The 25749-nt window shown below is 44.3% G+C and overlaps 1 protein-coding gene across 2 annotated transcripts in view; it reads left to right on the forward strand.

Moving 5' to 3' along the window:
- The window catches only part of ABCC4 (ATP binding cassette subfamily C member 4 (PEL blood group)), a 440057-nt gene that overhangs the window by 111348 nt on the left and 302960 nt on the right, over positions 1-25749 (forward strand). For both annotated transcript variants that reach the window (XM_069758043.1, XM_069758042.1), the window contains exons 3-5: positions 9134-9254; positions 11124-11345; positions 24426-24515. In XM_069758043.1, the coding sequence (XP_069614144.1) occupies positions 9134-9254; positions 11124-11345; positions 24426-24515 (433 nt within the window). The remainder of the gene's footprint in view (positions 1-9133; positions 9255-11123; positions 11346-24425; positions 24516-25749) is intronic.

The following is a 25749-nucleotide window of genomic DNA, read 5'->3' on the forward strand; positions in this document are numbered from 1 at the left end:
AGTCGGCCTTGCCCTTTGAGGATTCCGGCGCACTTAGAGACCCGTTGGATATAAAAATCTGACGGGTTCCTGAGGCACACCTGGGAGGCAGCTGTAGGGGGTCTGAAGCCGGCAAAAGTTGGGACTTGTACTGCCCGCTACCTTATGGTCTGGCTGCAACAGATGGAGGAGCAACTTAAGAGTAAGATCCCGAGAGATGAGATCTTGGCCAATATGACTCTGTTGCAGGGAGCAGCAGCTTTTCTGGTAGACACCTCAGCAGACTCTGAGGTTAGCGGCTAGGTCAGCGAGCCTCTCTAATGCAGCTAGAAGGGCCTTATGGCAGAAGAGATGTCTGGGAGATCTGCCTTCAAAGAATAGACTCTGCTCCATCCCATGTGATGGCCAGTTTCTCTTTGGACAAAAGGTAGAAGACATTTTGGAGAAGGCAAACAAACAGGCAACCTCCACAAGTATGCAGGCTGTCTAGCAGTCACAAATCATTCAGCTGTGGCGATGAAAACTAAATCTCAGAGCATGGCAAAATACTTGGAGACCACCCGAGCATGCTCGGGGAAACCCGACTAACGAGTACACTCGCTCATCACTACTTGGGACTCTTACAAAAGCAGGTTCTGTGCGAAGTCCCCGTGGAAGAAATAGGAAGGGGATTTTATTCCCCCCTCTTTTTGATAAAGAAGCGGATGGTTCTGTAAGGACTATAATCAACCTGAGGAAGCTCAACTGATGGATTTTGAATTATTCCTTCAAGATGGAGTCAGTGAACTCATCTATATAGCTCTTATTCCAGGATTGTTTCATGGCGGTCATCGACATAAAACATGCCTATTATCACATCCATCACCATCCATTGGGACCGTTAGAAATTCCTGATGGTGGCTCTGTATTTCCAGGGACAGGTCAGGCATTACCAGTATACAGCCCTTCCATTCGGACTGTCAGTTGCTCTGTGAGTATTTACCAGTAATATAGGATGTGATGTATTTCCTTTGTTCTCGGAACACCGTTATCATCCCGTACCTGGACGACTTCCTTATAGTCGGAAGGTCAGAAGATCATTGTGCAGAGCAGATGAGGGAGGTGACTGTGGTCCTGACGGAGTTGGTCTGGATGGTGAATACCCTCAAATCAAGCCTAAAACGGAAATGATACATTACTTCCTGGGGTTTGTTTTGGACTCCGAGCGCCAGATCTGTCTTCTACCAGAGGACAAAGTAGCCAAGATAATGGCCATGGCACTGCCAGTGATGCATCAGCCAAAAATGACACTAACAAAAGTGATGTCCTTGCTAGGATTCCTAGAATCTTGTATAGTGGCAGTAAGATGGGCTCAATTTCACCTGAGGCAGCTACGGTGGTAGGTCCTGTCTGGACAGAGGTCGTTAAAAGGGCATTTAGAGGGAACGTTACATCTTTCTTCGGCAATAAGGGATTCCCTGTCTTCTTGGTGGACAGTAATAATAATAATTTTTATTTATATAGCGCCAACATATTCCGCAGCACTTTACAATTAAGCGGGGACATGTACAGACAATAAATTCAGTACAAGTTAAAGGGCCACTGTCACACCCCCTCCAGCCGTTATAAACTAAAAGAGCCACCTTGTGCAGCAGTAATGCTGCATTCTAACAAGGTGGCTCTTTTAGTTTTTTGTTCATGTATTCCCAAAATAAAGCGCTTTGAAACTTATCCAAAATACCTCTCTTTGTCCATGGAGGCGGGTCCTCACTCCCCAGCTTGAACCGGTACTCTGCCGTCACTCACATCTTCAGGGGCTTTCGGCGCCGCCCCCTTCGCTCTTTTCGCTTCAAAACCCACGCCTGCGCTGTGTACAACTGTGTGGGGCAGGCGCAGTAAGCTCTGGCCGTCTGACGTCCCAGCCAGGCTTGCAGACTGCGCCTGTGCGGCCGCCCTGCCTATAAATCCCAGCCCCGCACTGTGCATAATGCATAACACACTGCGGGGCTGGGATTCCCAAGGTGGGTGGCCGCACTGCCCGCACAGGTGCAGTCTGCAACTAAAAGAGCCATCTTGTTAGAATGCAGCATTACTGCTGCACAAGGTGGCTCTTTTAGTTTATAATGGCTGGAGGGGGTGACAGTGGCCCTTTAAGACAATTTAAACAGCGACATTAGGGGTGAGGTCCCTGCTCGCAAGCTTACAATCTACAAGGAAATGGGGGGACACAATAGGTGAAAAGTGCTTGTTATTTCAGGTCTGGCAATTATAATAAATAGGAATTTTCATATAAAGCTGCATGATCCGGTCATCAGCCTGTGTTTAATTGCAATAGTCAAGTATCAAGTGCAGTTATCACGTGCTTGGAGGGTGTGGAGACAGACGAATAGTAGGGTGCAGATTCAGAATAATATTTGGAAGGAGGGAACAGGGCAAAGTTAGTAAGGGAACATTTGTCGTCAGGGGTCCAGTGGATAAGGCCAGTAGAGTACATTATCACAACGATGCATGCAATACCGTATGGGGAGCACATCTGAGGTCTTACTCTGTGCAGGGGACCTGAACTCCTCTATAATAGGATCAGGGTTCGAACTTTGAAAGAGCTGTGGGCTGTGGAAAGAGCTTTGAGACACTTTCTCCCCTTCCTTCGGGGTCGCCATGTCCGAGTCATGTTGGACAATTGTGCATACCCTAATGATGGCAGCAAACAACATCCTACTCCAGCTAGTGGAGCAACATCTACTGTCCCGTGCGGTACTTCACGGGGAATAGACAACACAAGCAGACTTCCTGAGTTGCAAAAAATTGAGACAGGGAGAATGGTCTCTAAATTCCCATATTTTCCAGCAGATAGTGCGGGCATGGGGGCAACCGGAGATAGATCTGTTTGCCAGCTTATACAACGGGAAAGTGAGGAACTTCTGTTCGTTAAATCCAAGGGAGAAACCATTCGCAGTGCATGCCCTTGATTCCTTGGAGGTTCAGGGTGGCCTATGCTATTCCTTCAACAGCGATGATTCCAGCAGTCGTGAGAAAGATCAGGGAGGATCAAGTGAGGGTAATTCTCATTTCTCCATTCTGGCCGAAGAGACTATGGTTCTCCCTTCTAAGGCTAATGTCAGTGTCTGACCCATGGCTTCTACCAGAGTTCCCAGACCTTCTTACCCAGGGACCGGTGTGCCACTCTCAAGTGAAGGACTAAATCTAGTAGCATGGAATTTGAGAGGGCATTACTAAATCGGCAGGGGTTCTCACAGGGCTAGTCTTCACCCTGCTGAAAAGTAGGAAACCAATTACATCAAGGATCTATGGTGGAACATGGAAAAAATTCCTGACATTTTTAGTGCAGCCTTTAGGGGATGAAGCCCCAGTTGGGCACTTTCTAGAATTTCTGCAGTCGGGGTTGCAACTAGAGTTAGCAACTAATACTGTAAAGGTGCAGGTGTCGGTGCTGGATGCCTTGTATAATTGCAACATAGCAGCAAATAGATGGGTGTCTCGTTTTATAAGATCCTGCAGTAGATCAAGACCACTTATAGTTCCAAAAATTCCTCCATGGGAGCTTAACCTAGTTTTAGAGGCGCTAACAAGGGACCTATTTGAACCCTTATGGGATTTATCTGCGAAGTTCCTCGCGCTTAAGGGTAAGTTCACACAGAGCGCTTTTGCTGCATTTTTTTATGCTAATTTTCAGCTGCTTTTTACAGTACCAGCAGAGCCTATGAGACTTCAGAAATCTCATGCACACACATTGATTTTTTTGTGTGATCAGTATTTTGTGCTTTGCTGCGTTTTTGGACATAGAGCATGTCACTTCTTTCAGTGTTTTTGCTGCGTTTTTTCAGTGTTTTTCAGCCATTGACTTGAATGGGAGTTGAAAAAACGCAGGTATCATTATTTGCTGCATTTTTGCTGCTGAAAATTCAAGGACATTAGCATGGAAAAAGAGAAAATAAATGCACCAAATACGCAACAAAAAACGCACCAAAAACACACCTAAACCTGCATTTATGACACTTCGTTCCTGCCAAGAAGATCAGGTTTTGCTGCAGAAAAAAAAAGCGTCAAAAATGCCCTGTGTGAACTTACCTGAAGACTGTTTTGCTAGTGACCCTAACAGCCTGCAGGATGAGCGATATACAAGCCCTGTCCATATATCCCCCAAATCCCTACACACAGGTGTATGATGACAGAATAGTTCTAACGCCGGACCAGGAATATCTCCCCAAGGTGGTTCTTGCATTCCATAGGAGCCAAGAAATTACTTTGCCATCCATTTGTAAATGACCCTAAAAATTCCGGGGAAGAAAAATTCCATACATTAGACGTAAGGATGTACATGTTAGAATATATGTCCATGACCAGTCAGTGGAGAAAGGACCAGTCCCTATTTGTGGCTTTTTAGGGTAGCAGAAAAGGGTATGTGGTGTCTGAGTACCATTGCCAAATGGATCAGGGAGTCCATTAGTTTGTTTTTCTCTGCTAGTGGTACTCCAGTTCCTGAAGGCATCAAGGCTCACTCCACCAGGGCCTTGGCTACCTCCTGGGCAAAAAAGGCGGAGCAATCAATTGATTAGATCTGTAAGGCCGCTACCTGGTCCTCTCCATCTACTCCCTTAATCCCATATGACGTACTATCCCGTCGAGGTGACTTGGGACTTAACCCCTTTCTGACATCTGACGTACTATCCCGTCGAGGTGGGGTGGGCCCATGTGCCCACCGACTGGATAGTACGTCATACGCGATCGGCCTCGCTCACTGGGTGAGCGCGGCCGATCGCGGCCGGGTGTCAGCTGCCTCTCGCAGCTGACATCCGGCACTATGTGCCAGGAGCGGTCACGGACCGCCCCCGGCACATTAACATGATCAAACATGATCGCGGTGTGCCGGCGGTGCTGGGAAGCATCGCACATGGAGGGGGCTCCCTGCGTGCTTCCCTGAGACCCCCGCAGCAACGCGATGTGATGGCATTGCTGCGAGGGTCTCCTTACCTCCATCCCTGCAGCAGGCCCGGATCCAAGATGGCCGCGGCATCGGGATCCTGCAGGGAGGGAGGTGGCTTACCAAGTGCCTGCTGAGAGCAGGCGCTTGGTAAGCCTGCAGTGCTCTAACTCAGATCGCTGATCTGACAGTGTGCTGTGCAATCTCTCGAAAACGAAAAAAAAAAAAAAAATTCCAAATGTGTAAAAAAAAAAAAAAAAAAAACTAAATAATGAAAAAAAAAAATATTATTCCCATAAATTATTTCTTTATCTAAATAAATAAAAAAACAAACAATAAAAGTACACATATTTAGTATCGCCGCGTCCATAACGACCCGACCTATAAAACTGGCCCACTAGTTAACCCCTTCAGTAAACACCATCAGAAAAAAAAAAAAAAAAGAGGCAAAAACAACGCTTTATTATCATACCGCCGAACAAAAAGTGGAATAACACGCGATCAAAAAGACAGATATAAATAACCATGGTACCGCTGAAAACGTCATCTTGTCCTGCAAAAAACGAGCCGCCATACAGCATATTCAGCAAAAAAATAAAAAAGTTATAGTCCTGAGAATAAAGCGATGCAAAAATAATAATTTTTTCTATAAAATAGTTTTTATCGTATAAAAGCGCCAAAACATAAAAAAATTATATAAATGAGGTATCGCTGTAATCGTACTGACCTGACGAATAAAACTGCTTGATCAATTTTACCAAACGCGGAACGGTATAAACGCCTCCCCCAAAAGAAATTCATGAATAGCTGGTTTTTGTTCATTCTGCCTCACAAAAATCGGAATAAAAAGCGATCAAAAAATGTCACATGCCCGAAAATGTTACCAATAAAAACGTAAACTCATCCCGCAAAAAACAAGACCTCACATGACTCTGTGGACCAAAATATGGAAAAATTATAGCTCTCAAAATCTGGTAATGCAAAAAATATTTTTTGCAATAAAAAGCGTCTTTCAGTGTGTGACGGCTGCCAATCATAAAAATCCGCTAAATAACCCGCTATAAAAGTAAATCAAACCCCCCTTCATCACCCCCTTAGTTAGGGAAAAATTAAAAAAATGTATTTATTTCCATTTTCCCATTAGGGTTAGGGCTAGGGTTAGCGTTAGGGCTAGGGTTAAGGTTGGGGCTAGGGTTAGGGTTAAGGCTGGGGCTAGGGTTAAGGCTACAGTTAGGGTTGGGGCTAAAGTTACGGTTAGGGTTTAGATTACATTTACGGTTGGGATTAGGGTTAGGGGTGTGTCAGGGTTAGAGGTGTGGTTAAGGTTACCGTTGGGATTAGGGTTAGGGGTGTGTTTGGATTAGGGTTTCAGTTATAATTGGGGGGTTTCCACTGTTTAGGCACATCAGGGGCTCTCCAAACGCGACATGGCGTCTGATCTCAATTCCAGCCAATTCTGCGTTGAAAAAGTAAAACAGTGCTCTTTTCCTTCCGAGCTCTCCCTTGTGCCCAAACAGGGGTTTACCCCAACTTATGGGGTATCAGCGTACTTAGGACAACAACTTTTGGGGTCCAATTTCTCCTGTTACCCTTGGGAAAATGCAAAACTGGGGGCTAAAAAATAATTTTTGTGGGAAAAAAAAAGATTTTTTATATTTACGGCTCTGCGTTATAAACTGTAGTGAAACACTTGGGGGCTCAAAGTTCTCACAACACATCTAGATAAGTTCCTTGGGGGGTCTAGTTTCCAATATGGGGTCATTTGTGGGGGGTTTCTACTGTTTAGGTACATTAGGGGCTCTGCAAACGCAATGTGACGCCTGCAGACCATTCCATCTAAGTCTGTATTCCAAATGGCGCTCCTTCCCTTCCGAGCCCTCCCATGCGTCCAAACGGTGGTTCCCCCCACGTATGGGGTATCAGCGCACTCAGGACAAATTGGACAACAACTTTTGGGGGTCAATGTCTCCTGTTACCCTTGGTAAAATAAAGCAAATTTTAACTGAAGTAAATTTTTTGTGAAAAAAAAGTTAATGTTCATTTTTTTTTTAAACATTCCAAAAATTCCTGTGAAACACCTGAAGGGTTAATAAACTTCTTGAATGTGGTTTTGAGCATCTTGAGGGGTGCAATTTTTAGAATGGTGTCACACTTGGGTATTTTCTATCAAATAGACCCCTCAAAGTGACTTCAAATGTGATGTGGTCCCTAAAAAAAAAAAAAAAAAAAAAATGGTGTTGGAAAAATGAGAAATTGCTGGTCAACTTTTAACCCTTAACTCCCTAACGAAAAAAAAATTTTGGTTCCAAAATTGTGCTGATGTAAAGTAGACATGTGGGAAATGTTACTTATTAAGTATTTTGTGTGACATATCTCTGTGATTTAAGGGCATAAAAATTGAAAGTTGGAAAATTGCGAAATTTTCAACATTTTCGCCAAATTTCCATTTTTTTTCACAAATAAACGCAAGTAATATCAAAGAAATTTTACCGCTATCATGAAGTACAATATGTCACGAGAAAACAATGTCAGAATCATCAGGATCCGTTGAAGCGTTCCAGAGTTATAACCTCATAAAGAGACAGTGGTCAGAATTGTAAAAATTGGCCTGGTCATTAACGTGCAAACCACCCATGGGGGTAAAGGGGTCAAGGTCAAAATTGGCTGTCACTAAGGGGTTAAAGGGAACCTGTCATCTGAATTTGGCAGGACTGGTTTTGGGTCATATGGGTGGAGTTTTCGGGTGTTTGATTCACCCTTTCCTTAAGCAATCTTGCCTTGCACAGGCGTGTACTATGGAGGACAGAGAATGAACTTCAATCCAATATTGCAGCCAGCATGCAGACAGCGGGTAAGGAAAGGGTGAATCAAACACCCGAAAACTCCGCCCATATGACCCAAAACCAGTCCCGCCAAATTCAGGTGACAGGTTCCCTTTAATGATAATTCAATTATCTGTTTACACAAGACACAGGTCACCAGGATACCTGGGCTTTTCTGGCCATGGGAGGGTGATTCCTTATAATACAGGGGTCAGTGTGCCCTTTCAGTGTCAAAAATGACTTATTCATCCAGAGGGCAGGTTTATTTGTTTGCTTTCTTAAATAACTTTTGGCACTGAATTAAATATTTGAATCTTTCACTAGATAAATATTGTGGTGACTTCACAGTTGTACGTAATGTAATGTATTTTCAGTGATATCTAATAATCTTTCGTGAGTTTAATGATTGACACTAATCATGTATCTTGTGTGTAACTTGTGTGAAATATCCATATATCAATTGTATATTTAGGTAATTGATGTATGACCAGAAGAGGTTATAGGGGGCTGATAGTTTTGTATTACTTGTACCTGTTGAAACATTAATAACAATAATAAAATAAAGTAAAGCACACCTCCCCTCCTTATTGATCTTTGCAGCTGCTATGTAGAGATACAGCAGAGCCAAGTCATGTAACGGTAGAAACACTTCTAGATCTGAACTCGCTGCAGTCAGTGTGGGGGGAGGGTGAGAGCTGACTGCACAGAGTTGAGATCTGGAAGTGTTTGTAATGGCATACAAGTCTACAGGTACTGTGCAGAGCTGAGTTATGTATCGTGACAAGCACTTCTAGATCTCCTCTCACTGTGTGGGCACACTGACTGCAGTGAGATGACGTCTGTAGGGGTTTGTAATAATACAATGTTTTACTCGGCTTGCAGCCATTATTCAATGACTAGCATAACAGTGAATCACATACTCAAACTGGTGAAATGTCCTCTTTAACAATTTTAAGAGTTTTACTGGATCCATTTCTGAACAGTGTGCCCGTTTTTTTTTTTTTTTTGCAATACATATATCCTCCAGTTTCTCATATGGAAAGAAAAATGATTTAAAAGCTTCTTATTTCAACAACTTGGTGAAAAATGAACAGCACTTAGAAGACGCATGGATGGCATCCGAGTGCTGTGCATTGTTTAGTAGACACACTGATTTAAATGGGTGACTTTGATCCGAAAATAAGATCAGAACAGGAAACATCTCTTTTGTGGAACATTCAGTTAAAAATGGGCGAAATGCATACGACAAAATCTGACATGGGAATGGGTCCTTAGTAAGATTACTGAAAATAAGTATTTATTTTAGAGCAAAGTTTTTACACTTCTGACAAGTATGATTATACAGTACAGTATCCGCTAGAACATGTACTATTTTTCCTGCGTAATTAACATTACTTATGTTTTATTCCAGTTACTGGGAAGCAGAATTGCAAAAAGCTCAAAAAGTAGGTCGTGTGCCACGCCTAACAAAGGCCATTATACGCTGTCACTGGAAAGCCTACTCTGTCCTGGGATTTTTTACTTTTATTGAGGTACATGGCTCAGACTTTTGTATCATTGTGCCAGCAGCTCCGTTAAGTTGCAAATGTCATGTTGTGAATGTTGCAGTAAAGGTACCGTCACACATAGCGACGCTGCAGCGATACCGACAACGATCCGGATCGCTGCAGCGTCGCTGTTTGGTCGCTGGAGAGCTGTCACACAGACAGCTCTCCAGCGACCAACGATCCCGAGGTCCCCGGTAACCAGGGTAAACATCGGGTAACTAAGCGCAGGGCCGCGCTTAGTAACCCGATGTTTACCCTGGTTACCATCCTAAAAAGTAAAAAAGCAAACGCTACATACTTACCTACCGCTGTCTGTCCTCGGCGCTCTGCTTCTCTGGTCTGGCTGTGAGCGCCGGGCAGCCAGAAAGCAGAGCGGTGACGTCACCGCTCTGCTTTCCGGCTGACCGACGCTCACAGCCAGAGCAGGAGGAGAGCAGAGCACAGCGCTGGAGGACAGATGGCTGTAGGTAAGTATGTACTGTTTGTTTTTTTACTTTTAGGATGGTAACCAGGGTAAACATCGGGTTACTAAGCGCGGCCCTGCGCTTAGTTACCCGATGTTTACCCTGGTTACCAGCAAAGACATCGCTGAATCGGTGTCACACACGCCGATTCAGCGATGTCTGCGGGGAGTCCAGCGACGAAATAAAGTTCTGGACTTTCTTCCCCGACCAGCGATCTCCCAGCAGGGGCCTGATCGCTGCTGCCTGTCACACTGGACGATATCGCTAGCGAGGACGCTGCAACGTCACGGATCGCTAGCGATATCGTCTAGTGTGACAGTACCTTAAGAGTTCCATTTTCAGAGGATTTCAGGAAATCCCCTTATTTGGACGAGTTACAAGCATTTCATTTGGCAAGAAGAGCACTCCATTTTAAAACATGTTTTGAATAGGTTAAAGCTATTGGGACGGGCTGTGTGGGCCACCATCCTAAAGCAATGGACTTCTTGTTCTGATCTTCTTTTATGATAAGTATTTAAAGGGAATCTGTCAGCAGGATTGTGCTGAGTAACCTACAGACAGTGTTAGGCCGGCGCCGTTATACTGATTAACATTATACCTGGGTTGATGAAATTCGGTTCAGCTCCCAGTGGTATGATGGCCACTGGTCGACCAGATCTATCCTGTGGATATGTGATAAATTAATGTCACTAAACAGCTCAACGCCTTTAACGAGATGATCATGTAAGCCACATCATAAATCTTAGCTTCTCGAGTTCTGTGTATGACATAATGTGTGTGCTTAAAAAGAGCCTTTTACCATTTTTTTCATTTTGAACTGGACTCGCCATGTAACTGTGCCTTCAGATCAGAATAAAACCTTTTTTTTTCTTTTATTCTCTCCATTGCAGAGATATTAGAAAGCAAATATTTGGCACCTAATGAGAATTTAGTTTAACTCCGTTGGATGCTATTACCGTAGATAGTTTTCACTGGGGGTGTGTACTTCTGCCACTTGTATGATTCTGACCAACCATAAACGGGCAGTACATAGAAATGCAGAAGGATCTATGATATCATCAGGGTCACATGAGAGTTCACATGTCCTGCCAGCTGGAATATGCTGCCTAAATAAGCGAGGATCATCAAGACACAGCACAGAAGTTTGGAGCTATTGTCAAAAATGTGACTTGATAACTTCGGAACAGGGAGGTTAAAGAAAAATAACAAACAACAAGCTTAATTCAGGAGCCATCATTGCCTCGTGTGCAGAGTTCAACTTGGAAAAAATAGATGGAAATGTAGTGTACTAGTAATCAAGTGTCCAAATTTGAAATCTTGATGTCTATATTTTTTTCCTGTCATTTGCGTAATTCCTACTTTGTCTCAGACATTCTTTCCTTCCTTCTAGGAAAGTGTCAAAGTGATCCAACCTATTTTCCTGGGAAATGTTATAAATTACTTTGAGATGGATGACCCTAATGATGCCGCCTTGACCAGTGCCTACATAAACGCAGCTGCCTTGTCTGTCTGTACCTTAATCTTGGCAGTCCTTCATCATATTTATTTTTATCATGTTCTTCGAGCTGGCATGAAGCTTCGTGTGGCAATGTGCCACATGATTTATAAAAAGGTGAGCATTTATAATGGATTATCTCTGGGTGGTTAATTATTTTTCAAGGTCATCTCCTTAATACTAGTAGAATAGAGATTTACTGTTTTACGCATAATATCAGGTGCTTTATTCTAATTGTTTCCTTACACTATTACCAATATTGTGCTAACATTTTAGGCAGATATGGAAAAAATGCATCAAAGTAAGAATGCTTTTAAAGGTACAAGTGTTAATAGTTTATTTTTAGCAAATAACCAAAATCCAAAGTGAGGAAAAAGATCTATTTGGTGTGATGGCCCTTTGTGAGCAATTCTATCAAGAATTGATGCTGCTTTGAGCACAGTCAGTGATTTTTGAAGGATTAGATTCAGGTGTATGAGTAACCAGTTCTACCAAACAGGTGATAACTAGTGACAAGCAAACCTGCTTGGATAATATCCGAATATCTTAGACGTGCTCTAATAATCTGTTCGAATCCCTGCAGATTCATGTTTTGCGGATGTTAGACAGTCACAACGCATGATGGGATTGCCTGTTTGTTCATTGACTTTGCATTTCGTTAATTAATAAAAATAAACTATTAACCCCTTAGCGACCGCCGATACGCCTTTTAACGGCGGCCGCTAAGGGTACTTAAACTACAGCGCCGTTAATTAACGGCGCTGTGGAAAAAGTGAATAGCGCCCCCCAGAGTCGGATTTTCTCCGGGGTCTCGGCTGCCGGGGGTAGCCGAGACCCCAGAGAACATGATTCGGGGGGTTTTTAACCGACCCCGCATTTGCGATCGCCGGTAATTAACCGTTTACCGGCGATCGCAAAAAAAAAAACGTGATCTCTTTTTAATTTCTCTGTCCTCCGATGTGATCGCACATCGGAGGACAGAGAAAAGGGGTCCCAGGTAGCCCCCCAATACTCACCTATCTCCCCCGATGCTCCTCGTGTCTCCCGGTGGGTGCCGCCATCTTCAAAATGGCGGGCGCATGCGCAGTGCGCCCGCCGGCCGGCACCGGGAGAATCTTTGGGGTCTCGGCTGCCGGGGGTAGCCGAGACCCCAAAAAACATGATCGGGGTCGGTTTTACCGACCCCTGTTTTGCGATTGCCGGTAATTAACTGTTTACCGGTGACCGCAAAAAAAAAAAAGTAAAGTGTAATTCTCTGTCCTCTGATGTGATCGCACATCAGAGGACAGAGAAATAGGGGGATTCGGGGACCCTAGCATACTCACCTGTGTCCCTGGGTCCCCCTGCTGCTCCTCCTGGCTGCCGGGGAAAAGAAAATGGCGGGCGCATGCGCAGTGCGCCCGCCATCTGTCTCCATCTGCTGGCCGGCAGGAGAACAGCAGTTGGGGCTAGGGTTAGGGCTAGGGGTAGGGTTAGGGTTAGGGGTAGGGCTAGGGCTAAATTTAGGGTTAGGGTTGGGGCTAAATTTAGGGTTAGGCTTCTTTCACACTTACGTCGGTACGGGGCCGTCGCAATGCGTCGGCCCGACATACCGACGCACGTTGTGAAAATTGTGCACAACGTGGGCAGCAGATATAGTTTTTCAACGCAGCCGCTGCCCAATCTATGTCCTATGGAGGAGGGGGCGGAGTTACGGCAACGCATGCGCGGTCAGAAATGGCCGATGCGACGTACAAAAAAAAGTTTCATTGGACTTTTTTTGTGCCGACGGTCCGCCAAAACACAACTGATCCAGTGCACGACGGACGCGACGTGTGGCCATCCGTCACGATCCGTCGGCAATACAAGTCTATGGGCAAAAAATGCATCCTGCGGGCACATTTGCAGGATCCGTTTCTTGTCCAAAACTACGGATTGCGACGGATGCCAAACGACGCAAGTGTGAAAGTAGCCTTAGGGCTAGGGTTGGGGCTAAAGTTAGGGTTAGATTTGGGATTAGGGTTAGGGTTTGGATTAGGGTTGGTATTAGGGTTAGGGTTGGCATTAGGGTTACGCTTGGGATTATGGTTAGGTTTGGGATTAGGGTTAAGGTTAGGGTTGTGATTAGGGGTGTATTGGGATTAGGGTTAGGTTTGAGGTTAGGGTTGAGATTAGGATTAGGGGTGTGTTGGATTTAGGGTTTTGATTAGGGTTATGGTTAGGGTTGACATTAGGGTTGTTTTTGGGTAAGGGTTGTCATTATCGTTAGGGTTAGTGATTAGGATTATGGATCAGGTTGGGATTAGGGTTAGGGGTGTGTTGGAGTTGGGTTGGAGCTAGAATTGGGGGGTTTCCACTGTTTAGGTACATCAGGGGGTCTCCAAACACGACAGCCAATTTTGCGCTCAAAAAGTCAAATGGTGCTCCCTCCCTACTGAGCTCTGCCGTGCGCCCAAACAGTGTGTTACCCCCACATATGGGGCATCAGCGTACTCGGGATAAATTGGACAACAACTTCTGGGGTCCAATTTCTCTTGTTACCCTTGTGAAAATAAAAACTTGGGGGCTACAAAATCTTTTTTGTGGAAAAATATATATATATTTTTTTTATGACTCTGCATTATAAACTTCTGTGAAGCACTTGGGCATTCAAAGTTCTCACCACACATCTAGATAAGTTCCTTGGGGGGTCTAGTTTCCAAAACGGGGTCACTTGTGGGGGGTTACTACTGTTTAGGTACATCAGGGGCTCTGCAAACGCAACATAACGCCCACAGACTATTCTATCAAAGTCTGCATTCCAAAACGGCGCTCCTTCCCTTCCGAGCTCTGCTGTGCGCCCAAACAGTGGTTTACCCCCACATATGGCACATCAGCGTACTCGGGATAAATTGGACAACAACTATTGCAGTCCAATTTCTCCTGTTACCCTTGTGAAAATAAAAACTTGGGGGCTACAATATCTTTATTGTAGGGAAAAAAAAATATTTTTTATTTTCACGACTCTGCATTCTAAACATCTGTGAAGCACTTGGGCATTCAAAGTTCTCACCACACATCTAGATAAGTTCCTTGGGGGGTCTAGTTTCCAAAATGGGGTCACTTGTGGGGGATTTCTATTGTTTAGGCACATCAGGGGCTCTCCAAACACGACATGGCGTCCGATCTCAATTCCAGCCAATTCTACATTGAAAAAGTAAAACGGCGCTCCTTCACTTCCAAGCTCTGCGGTGCACCCAAACAGTGGTTTACCCTCACATATGGGGTATCGACGTATTCAGGAGAAATCACACAACAACTTTTGTGGTCTAACTTCTCCTGTTACCCTTGTGAAAATAAGAATTTGTGGGCGAAAAGATCATTTTTGTGTAAACAAAAGCGATTTTTTTATTTTCACGGCTCTACGTTATAAACTTCTGTGAAGCACTTGGGGGTTCAAATTGCTCACCACACATCTAGATAAGTTCCTTAAGGGGTCTAGTTTCCAAAATGGTGTCACTTGTGGGGAGTTTCCACTGTTTAGGCACATCAGGGTCTCTCTAAACGTGACATGGCGTCCGATCTCAATTCCAGCCAATTCTGCATTGAAAAAGTCAAACGGCGCTCCTTCACTTCCAAGGTCTGCGGTGCGTCCAAAAAGTGGTTTACCCCCACATATGGGGTATTGGCGTATTCAGGAGAAATTGCATAACAAAATTTATGGTTACATTTCTGTTTTTACACATGTGAAAATAAAAAAAATGGTTCTGAATTAAGATGCTTGCAAAAAAAAGTTAAATGTTCATTTTTTCCTTCCACATTGTTTCAGTTCCTGTGAAGCACGTAAAGGGTTAATAAACTTCTTGAATGTGGTTTTGAGCACCTTGAGGGGTGCAGTTTTTATAATGGTGTCACACTTCGTTATTTTCTATCATATAGACCCCTCAAAATGACTTCAAATGTGATGTGGTCCCTAAAAAAAAAATGGTGTTGTAAAAATGGTGTTGAGAAATTTTAACCCTTATAACTCCCTAACAAAAAAAAATTTTGTTTCCAAAATTGTGCTGATGTAAAATAGACATGTGGGAAATGTTATTTATTAACTATTTTTTGTGACATATCTCTCTGATTTAAGGGCATAAAAATACAAAGTTTGAAAATTGCTAAATTTTTAAAATTTTCGCCATATTTCCGTTTTTTTCATAAATAATCGCAAGTAATATCGAAGAAATGTTACCACTAACATGAAGTACAATATGTCACGAAAAAACAATCTCAGAATCAGCGGGATCCGTTGAAGCGTTCCAGAGTTATAACCTCATAAAGTGACAGTGGTCAGAATTGCAAAAATTGGCCTGGTCATTAAGTACCAAATTGGCTCTGTCACTAAGGGGTTAAAGAAGTTGTCCACTACTATAAAGTTTTTTTTTTTTTTGTTTTTTTTTCATAAATCTTGCTATTATGTGCCACTGAAAACATCTACTGTGTTATTTTAGCAATATTAGCTGTTATCATGCTGTAGCAGCACATCTTCTGTTCTGGATTCAGCTCTCATGGGGTTAATCGACAACCTCCTTTCTCCTGAGTTATTGTGCTCTAATACTACAAGTTCCATGATGCTTTGCACTGCCACTAAGCCCGAACCTACCACACCCACTCCAAAAACACACCCAAACCCCTCCCTCCTCTCTCTTCAAAAGGATTTGTGATGTCATTTCTGTCCAACTTCTCTTTTAGATTTGTCCAACCCACACTCCATTACAGATAGATAGATAGATAGATAGATAGATAGATAGATAGATAACAGATAAATAGATAGATATTAGATAGATAGTTAGATATGGAATAGACAGATAGATAGATAGGTAGATATGGGATAGATAGATAATAGATAGATATGGGATAGATGGATCGATATTAGATAGATGGTTAGATATGGGATAGATAGATAGATATTAGATAGATAGATGGATAGATAGATAGATGATAGATAGATAACAGATAAATAGATAGATATTAGATAGATAGATATGGGATAGATAGATAGATAGATAGACAGACAGATAGATAGAATTAGATAGATATATAATAGATAGATAGATAATAGATAGATACTAGATAGATAAATAGATAGATATGGGATAGATAGATAGATAGAATTAGATAGATGTGGGATAGATGGATACATACAGATATATCTATATATCTTTTTCCATAGATATGTCCATATCCATGTTTCTAAACCCCTTCACCCCTGGAGCTTTTTTCGTTTATCGCTCCCCTTCTTTCCAGAGCCATAATGTTTCGGTCAATATGGCCATGTGAGGGCTTATCTTTTGCGGGACAAGTTCTACTTTTGAACGACACCATTGGTTTTACCATGTCATGTAACAGAAAATGTGAAAAAAATTGAAAGTGCGATGAAATTGCTAAAAAGTGCAATCCCACACTTGTTTTTTGCTTGCCTTTTTGCTAGGTTCACTAAATGCTAAGACTGTGTGCACACGTTGCGGATTTGATTGCAGATCCGCAGCGTTTTTTGCAGTACGGAATTGCATCAAATCCGCAGTGTAGTGCACAACCAATGTAAGTCTATGGGAGCTGCAGACTTGTTGTGCACATGCTGCGGAAAAGGCCGCACCGAAACGCAGCTTTTTTTGTGCCGAACTGCAGCGTTTCTGCACCCTTACGCCGGGATCACACACAGCGAGATACGGCCGAGTCTCGCAGGTTAAAACCAAGCTCTGGCACCGGCACTCTGGAGCGGAGCGTGCGGCCGCATAGCAATACATGGAGCCGCATGCTCCGCTCTGGAGTGTCGGTGCCAGAGCTTGTATTTAACCTGCGAGACTCGGCCGTATCTCGCTGTAGTGTGACTCCGGCCTTACACTTTCATTGAGATGTAAAAAATATCTGCAGTTTTGCTGCGGATGTGGGTCCGAGAAACGCTGCAGTTCAGGAGGAGGGAAGTGTGTGGGCGGTGACCAGGGCCAGACTGGCCATCGGGCACTTCTGGCAAATGCCAGAAGGGCCGGTGCCAGTAGTGGGCCGCTGCACTCTTTCCCCCCTACTCCCGCCAGTGCCGCCGCCGCCGCATTCAACTATACCAGCGTCTATGACGCCGGTATAGTTCAATGCAATGATGGAGGAGAGAGCGTCCGCTGACGCTCCCTCTCCCATCATTCCCCGCTCTGCCTCTGACACTGCAGGTGCGCGATGACGTCATATCATCGCACACCTGCTGTGTCCCGGGCAGACTGCCGCCGACGAGACAGGAGACAGGAGCAGCGCGGGCAAGAGGAAAGGTGAGGAGAGTGTTTTTTTTTTTACTGGACTGTGGAGCCATTATCGGGGGGATGAGATGTGGGTTGTGCTGTATATACCACTGTGTGGGCTGTGCTGTGTATATACCACTGTGTGGGTTGTGCTGTATATACCACTGTGTGGGCTGTGCTATGTATATACCACTGTGTGGGCTGTGCTGTGTATATACCACTGTGTGGGCTGTGCTGTGTATATACCACTGTGTGGGCTGTGCTGTGTATATACCACTGTGTGGGCTGTGCTGTGTATACTACTACGCGGGCTGTGCTGTATATACTACTATGCGGGCTGTGCTGTATATACTACGACCCGGGCTGTGATGTATACTACGACGCGGGCTGTGATGTATACTACTACACGGGCTGTGCTGTATACTACTACACGGGCTGTGCTGTATACTACTACGCGGGCTGTGCTATATTATGCAGGCTGTGCTATATACTATGCAAGTTGTGCTATATTATATGCGGGCTTTTATATATACTATGGGAGGTATATTATATTCTATGGGGGAGGCCGTGTTATATACTATGTGGCTGTGTTATATACTACTAGATGGCAGCCCGATTCTAAAGAATCGGGAGTCTAGAATCCATATATACTTGAAATTCGGCAGGAGCTTGAAGAGCAACGTCACTGGGCCCGCCTCCACGCAGTAGAAACTTGCTGTGAGGTAAAAATTCAAAAATCACACCAAAATGGCGGGCGGAGTGTGTCACAGTACGGCACGTTTCTGATTGGTCGCTCGCAGCAGGCGGCAACCAATCAGACACTGGACACTGTTGATGTCACTTAGCTCCGGACATTAGCTCCGGAGATTAGCTCCGGACATTAGCTCCGGACAAAGCCACGGAAGTTGGCACAAATTGCAGGAAGTAGTATTCTAGGCAATTATATATAAGATTGCGGGGGTATATTCTATTCTATGGGGGAGGTTGTCTTATATACTATGGGGGGTATATTACATTCTATGGGGGAGGCTGTCTTATATACTATGGGGGGCTGCATTATATTCTATGGGGGCTACATTATATTCAATGGGGGCTACATTATATATTATGGGGAGGTGGGCTGCATTATATTCTATGGGGGGCTGTATTAGATTTTATGAGGGATGATTGCATCATACCCTTTGATGGAGCTGCATTATATTCTATGGGGAGGTGGGCTGCATTCTATTCTATTCGGGGCTACATTATATTCTATGGGGGGCTGTATTATATTTATATTCTATGAGGGGTGATTGCATCATACTCTATGGGGGTTGCATTATATTCTTTGGGGGTTACATTATACTCTGGGGTGGCTGCATTATACTCAGCAAATTCAGATGTAAGGCTACTTTCACACTTGCATCGGTACGGGGCCGTCGCAAACCTTCGGCCAGACGTGGGCAGCGGATACAGTTTTACAACGCATCCGCTGCCCATTGTGATGAGCGTGGAGGAGGGGGCGGAGTTCCAGCCACGCATGTGCGGTCGGAAATGGCAGACACGTCGCACCAAAAAAGTTACATTGAACTTTTTTTGTGCGTCGCGTCCGCCAAAACACGACGGATCTGTTGCTAATACAAGTCTATGGGTACAAAACGCATCCTGCGAAGCACATTTGCAGGATCCGTTTTTTTTCGCTGGATCTTTTTTTTCCGCCGTATCCGTTTTTTTTCCACCTGATCATTTTTTTCCACCAGATCCGTTTTTTTCTCATAGAGTTGTATTAGCGCCGGAGTGTGTCTCATGGCCACATGTTTCATCCATTTTTTGCTAGATCCGTCTTTGTGCATTTTTTCGACGTACCGTAAAACCGTTCCTCTGTATGTGTTTTCCGTCCGGCGGAAACAGCTTTTTTGACAGATCCTGCAAAAACGGATTAAACGTGTGGCCATCAGGCGCAATCCGGCGCTAATACAACTCTATGAGAAAAAACAGATCTGGCGGAAAAAAAAACATCCGGTGGAAAAAACCGGATCCGGTTGAAAAAAACGGATCTGGCGGAAAAAAACGATCCGGTGCAAAAAAACGGATCCTGCAAATGTGCTCGCAGGATGCGTTTTACCCATAGACTTGTATTAGCGACGAATCGTGATGGATGGCCAGACATAGCCTCCGTCGTGCTACGGATCCGTCGTGTTTTGGCGGACCGTCGGCACGAAAAAACATTCAAGTGAAAGTTTTTTTGGCCGTCGCGCCCGCCATTTTCTACCGCGCATGCGCGGCAGAAACTCCGCCCCCTCCTCCCCGCACTTTAGAATGGACAGCAGATGCGTTGAAAAACTGCATCCGCTGCCCATTCTGAAGCACGTCAAGCACAAATTTCACAACGTGCGTCGGTACGTCGGCCCGACGCATAGCGATGGACCCGTACCGACGCAAGAGTAAAAGAGGCCTTAATGAGCGTTGAATTTAAAAAAAAAAAAAAAGGAAAAAAACGGTGTGGGCTCCCGCGCAATTTTCTGCGCCAGATGGAGAAATCCGATGGCCGGGGCTAATATCTGTAGCCTGCTACGAATACCAGCCCGCAGCTGTCTGCGTAGCCTTTACTGGCTATTAAAATAGGGGGTGGGATATAATAGCGGTGGGATATGGGGTAATAAGGGGTTAATGTCACCTTGCTATTGTAAGGTGACATTAAGCCGGGTTAATAACGGAGAGGCGTCAATAAGATGCCTGTTGTGAATTCCGCTCTTGGGCTCCCTCCGGTGGTTGTAAGTGGCACTTTTTGTGAGTTCTGCTCTTGGGCTCCCTCTTGTGGTTTCTAGTGGTATGTCTGCTCCTTGGAGTTAGCTGTCATCAGCTGCCTCCACTTATCGTCTCTTCTGCTCTGCTATTTAGGCCTGGCTTTTCCTTCAGCCAGTGCCACTTGTAAATGGTTCCTGGTTGGATTCACATCTCTTTGGATTTCCCTGTTATCATGACCAGTTCAGCAAAGCTATGTTTTTGCTTGCTCTTTTCTGTCCATAGATTGTGGACTTATCCGTTCTGTGCTTTCTATGTTTGTCCAGCTTATCAGTATGATTTAATTCTGTCTTGCTGGAAGCTCTGGGAAGCAGATTTACCCTCCACACCTTTAGTCAGGTGTGGAGATTTTTGTAAACTCTGCGTGGATTTTTTGTAGTGTTTTATACTGACCGCACAGTATTCCATCCTGTCCTATCTATTTAGCTAGACTGGCCTCCTGTGCTCATCCTGGTTTCATTCTGTGTATGTCTTTTCCCTCTCCACTCACAGTCATTATTTGTGGGTGGCTAATCTATCCTTTGGGGATTTTCTCTGAGGCAAGATAGCTTTCCTGCTTCTTTCTTTAGGGGTAGTTAGCTCTTAGGCTGTGACGAGATGCCTAGGGAGAGTTAGGAGCATTCCACGGCTACTTCTAGTGTTGTGTTGAGCTTATGGACTGCGGTCAGTACAGTTACCACGTCCTTCAGAGCTCGTTCCATGTTGCTCCTAAACCACCAGATCATAACAGATGCCTATCCATTATTAATCCAATAGTAAGAAAGGGTTAATAAAACACACACACATTTGGAAAAAAGTATTTTAATATTCTTCATTTAACCATACTTACCATACTTCAGTGCCTGCAAAAAAAAGTAAAATAATAAACCGTAGACTACCTGTCCACCGTAGTCCAATTAATAACGAGTGTCCCACGACGATCTCCCCTATAGAACAGTGACATCGGGTGATGTCACTGCTCTATAGGACCCTCAGTGACACACTGACAGGAGACAATGGCTCCTGTAGTGCATCACTGAGGTTACTATAGTTCACTGGTCTCACTTTATGGCAATTGCTGCAAGGGAAAATGTCTCACCCAGCAATGCCAATAGTGAGACTAGGGACTATTTTCTCACAGGGGCGTAGGAATACCTTGTGAGGAATACTTGATGGAAGGATACCTTCCATCATTGTGTTCCTGGAGCCCCTGGAGAGTGGTCGCATCAGCTGATGCTCCTGCTCTCCACGGGAGATCGTCGTGGGACACTCGTTTTAATTGGATTTCTGCGGACAGGGAGCATAGTGTTTGTTTATTATTTTAATATTTTTTACAGGTGACAGTGGCTTCGGGGAACAAAGTGACAAGTGATGGTGAGTATGTACTCTGTTATATGTACTGTATGTCTGTAGTATGTATGTATGTACTGTATGGTGCATGTCGTCGCATGGTGCATGTCGTCGCATGGTGCATGTCGTCGCATGGTGCATGTCACCGCATGGTGCATGGCGTCGCATGTCGCCGCATGGTGCATGTCATCGCATGGTGCATGTAGTCGCATGTCGTCGCATGGTGCATGTCGTCGCATGGTGCATGTCGCCGCATGGTGCATGTCGTCGCATGGTGCATGTCGCATGTCTTCGCATGGTGCATGTCGTCGCATGGTGCATGTCGCATGTCGTCGCATGGTACATGGTGCATGTCGTCGCATGGTGCATGTCGTCGCATGGTGCATGTCGTCGCATGGTGCATGTCGTCGCATGGTGCATGTCGCCGCATGTCATCGCATGGTGCATGTCGCATGGTGCATGTCGTCGCATGGTGCATGTCGTCGCATGGTGCATGTCGTCGCATGGTGCATGTCGCATGGTGCATGTCGTCGCATGGTGCATGTCGCCGCATGGTGCATGTCGCATGTCGCCGCATGGTGCATGTCGTCGCATGGTGCATGTCGTCGCATGGTGCATGTCGTCGCATGGTGCATGTTGTCGCATGGTGCATGTCGTTGCATGGTGCATGTAGCATGGTGCATGCCGTCGCATGGTGCATGTCGTCGCATGGTGTATGTCGTCGCATGTCGCCGCATGGTGTATGTCGTCGCATGTCGCCGCATGGTGTATGTCTTCGCATGTCATCGCATGGTGCATGTCGTCGCATGGTGCATGTCGGCGTATGGTCCATGTCGCATGGTGCATGTGTTGCATGATGTTAAATGGTGTGTGTTGTATGTATGTATGTATGTATGTATGTACTGTGTATGTGTTTTTTTTTTTTTTTTTTTTCATTCAACACATTACCCGGATGATGGGACTACTACTGTCCCATCATTGGCTAATGTGTCACTCACTGTCAGTGTAGCAGGCAGAGCCCGATGGGACTTGTAGTCCCATCGGACGATGCCTGCACACACACACACACACACACACACACACACACACACACACCCCGCAGCGGACCCCAGCGCCGGCGTCCAGACACCGGCGTCCAGACACCGACACCTGCCGCCAGACACTGGCGACCGCTCACCGCAGCACAGCCCCGCCCGCAGATCCCAGCAGCAGTGAGCACACACAGTCAGCCCCGCCCACCCCCATCACAGCCCTGCAGGCAGCCCCCAGCACCGCCCACAGCCTAGTCACTCTTGATGAGTGACTGCAGACTGTGAGGCTGGGTCACGCCTGCTGCTGACGTCACGTTACTTTTCAGAGCCTGGAAATTGACGTGACGTCGGCGGAAATGAGCGGCGGCTGCAGCCTGGGGGTCACGTGACCCGGACTCAGCAGCCTGAATAGCGCCGCTCACAGGCGAAAATGGCAACGGAAGGTAATTGCACAAATCATTAGGGGCACCGGGGGGTTACATTGGGGGGTTAATTGAAAGTAGTGGACAACCCCTTTAACACTTCCAGGTTCTTTATTTTCATAAAACATGTAACCGCGCTACTGTAATGAAAGCACTTATTAATGTTCTTAATTTACCCTCTTAATGACTTGTGAATTACATTTTTGTCACAGATTGAGTGCAAGGTGTATGAAGCGGGCTCAGAAGCTGAGCCAGCATCTGTCTATAATGGCAACGACCAGAGTTATCTCAGATTGCTGCTGTTTAACCAGTCCAATCACTGACAGTGACCTTTTAAATGGCTTGTGTGCGGGTGCACTGACTCCTATCGGCCCCCACCCCTCCCCCATAATGTGATTACGGGTATCCAATGAATTTACATGGTAACCGGGTTCTTCATGATGGCTGCCATTTTACTTCATTATAAGCCGACCCTTTAGCTGGACTTTATAGGAGAACATCAGTTACACAAAATAGTTATAGTGCAGTTGAAAAAAGACACAACCATCAACTTCAAAGGGAATGGGGTTAAGATACAGCCATTATGCATGAGCAATTTTGTCCACTCCTGATTCCGAGTGTCAATTGACTGGACCGTACTATTTAGTATGAGTGATAAATATTTCATAAAGAAGTAAAAAAAAAAAATATTCTGATATTTAGTATTTTCCTGTCTGTAAAAGTCCAAATTATCATAATAAAAAATTATTTAAACCTATTCATAATCAAGCATAAAAATAAATAAAATAAACGCTTGAATTGATATTTGACTGTTTGAGAAAAGCATTGCATGATGTTGTCATGTAATTACTGGCCATGATGACCATAATAGCAGGCTGCAGCATGTAGATCCACATTTAATCATTGAAACTTTAAAGGGGGACATTTACCTAAGACCACCATTTAATATGTTCGTGGTCTTAATGGAATGGCACTGATGTAAAATATGATACATTTATTAAGAGGCTCACCAATTTGAAAAGTGGTCAGAGGAATGTGAAAACAAGAGAAGTGAAGGTATATCCAGTCTGTAGCCCCTTGCTTCTTTGTCAACCTTTTGACCATTGAGGGTCTTATCATTTAGAGATCATCCACCAATCTTCAGTTGTAATACATCACTTAAAGTAGTCTAATAACTTTTAATTTGCAGTATTAAACAATTGTGTTTCTGGTGGTCTATAAAAGGAATGCGTCCCCTCTGTAGCTAATAAATCCCAGTACTAATGTTTACTGAGGTTTTCTTCTAACATTAGTTTTTGGCGTGATGTCAGCATTGTGCTGGCCTGTAATTTCTTTTTTTTTCTGACATACCGTAATTCCACATTAATGACCGATCTTTCTATATTTGGATTGTTTTAGGCTCTGCGTCTGAGCAATACCGCCATGGGAAAAACAACCACTGGTCAAATTGTAAATCTGTTATCGAATGACGTCAATAAGTTTGATCAGGTATGTGTTCTGTAAAGATTAAAACATTCAACAAAAATATAATTTAATAAGAAGTTAAAGGCACAAACGCACTATAAGTAACAGAAAATACACCAAGTAGTAGCAATAAAAGCTATGCCCACAGGGTAGATACTGCAAGAGCACAACTGTAAATATGATGTAATGAAAAATATCACTGCATATTGGAAATTCTCAAAAATATATTAGTAAGGACAGAAAAGTAAAGGTGCCTATATATTACATTGCTGTCACCAAAGGAGAGAAAACTGCAGGGAAACTAACAGTCTATTGATGGTTTATGACCTGTGAGAGCAGAGGATCAGGCATGCTAAAATCCATCATGCTCTAGCCTTTTACCAGTCATCTGGTGTAAGAGGGAAGTTGGGACTGCACCATACACATGACTGTCTGTCTGCTCCTGACAAATTTGTTGGTTCTGTCATAGGTTGTGTATGGGCCCCGAAAAGCCGAGCAGCATGATGCAGAGACCCTGACTCCAACGATGTGTCACTTACTAGGCTGCTTTTTGTACTATCAATGTTTTATCAGCAGGTGATTATCACTAGAGGGCCACTATTATCATGCCATTTAGTCTTCTTGCTCTGTGTAACCCTGCCCCTCTCCCCAGTTTTTAGCAGCTTTCTGCCTATGAACAGTGTACACAGAAAGCTGCCAATCAGTGGTTTGTGTGGGGTTATACAGAGCTCAGCATTCAGAGAATTGATAGATCTACAGCACAGAAAACAGTGACTTTATCAAAAGTACAGTAAGCAGCCCAGTAATGACAAAGCCCTGGAATCCAGATCTCTACCCCCACATTATGCTGCTCTGATTACATAGCAAAAACCTGGTGACAAATTCCCTTTTAACTGTAGAAGAAGGTACAAGACACTATAACTGTTCGGCTCTACTCACATCTCTATTTGTCATCCATTTGAAACAGATCTTGTGTTTTAAAAAGAACTGGATCCATTACAAATGGAGTAAGAACAAAAAAATTCAAACCAAAGTTTCCCTTTTTGAATGAATGGATTTTGTTAAAAAACAAAACAAATAAGCAGATCAGTTTAGAAACAGACCCTTTTAGTTTCCATTTTGAAGTTGTTTTTGTTCTGTTTGAAACAGACCATTTTTTACTACCTGTGTCCCTGAACAGTTCTAGTGTTCACGCACAGCGCTAAAAAACAATCGCTTATAGCATGATCTGACAGGTGACCATCCGTTATGATCTTTT

This window comes from Ranitomeya imitator, chromosome 3 (genome assembly GCF_032444005.1).
Source record: "Ranitomeya imitator isolate aRanImi1 chromosome 3, aRanImi1.pri, whole genome shotgun sequence".
NCBI classification, from domain to species: domain Eukaryota; kingdom Metazoa; phylum Chordata; class Amphibia; order Anura; family Dendrobatidae; genus Ranitomeya; species Ranitomeya imitator.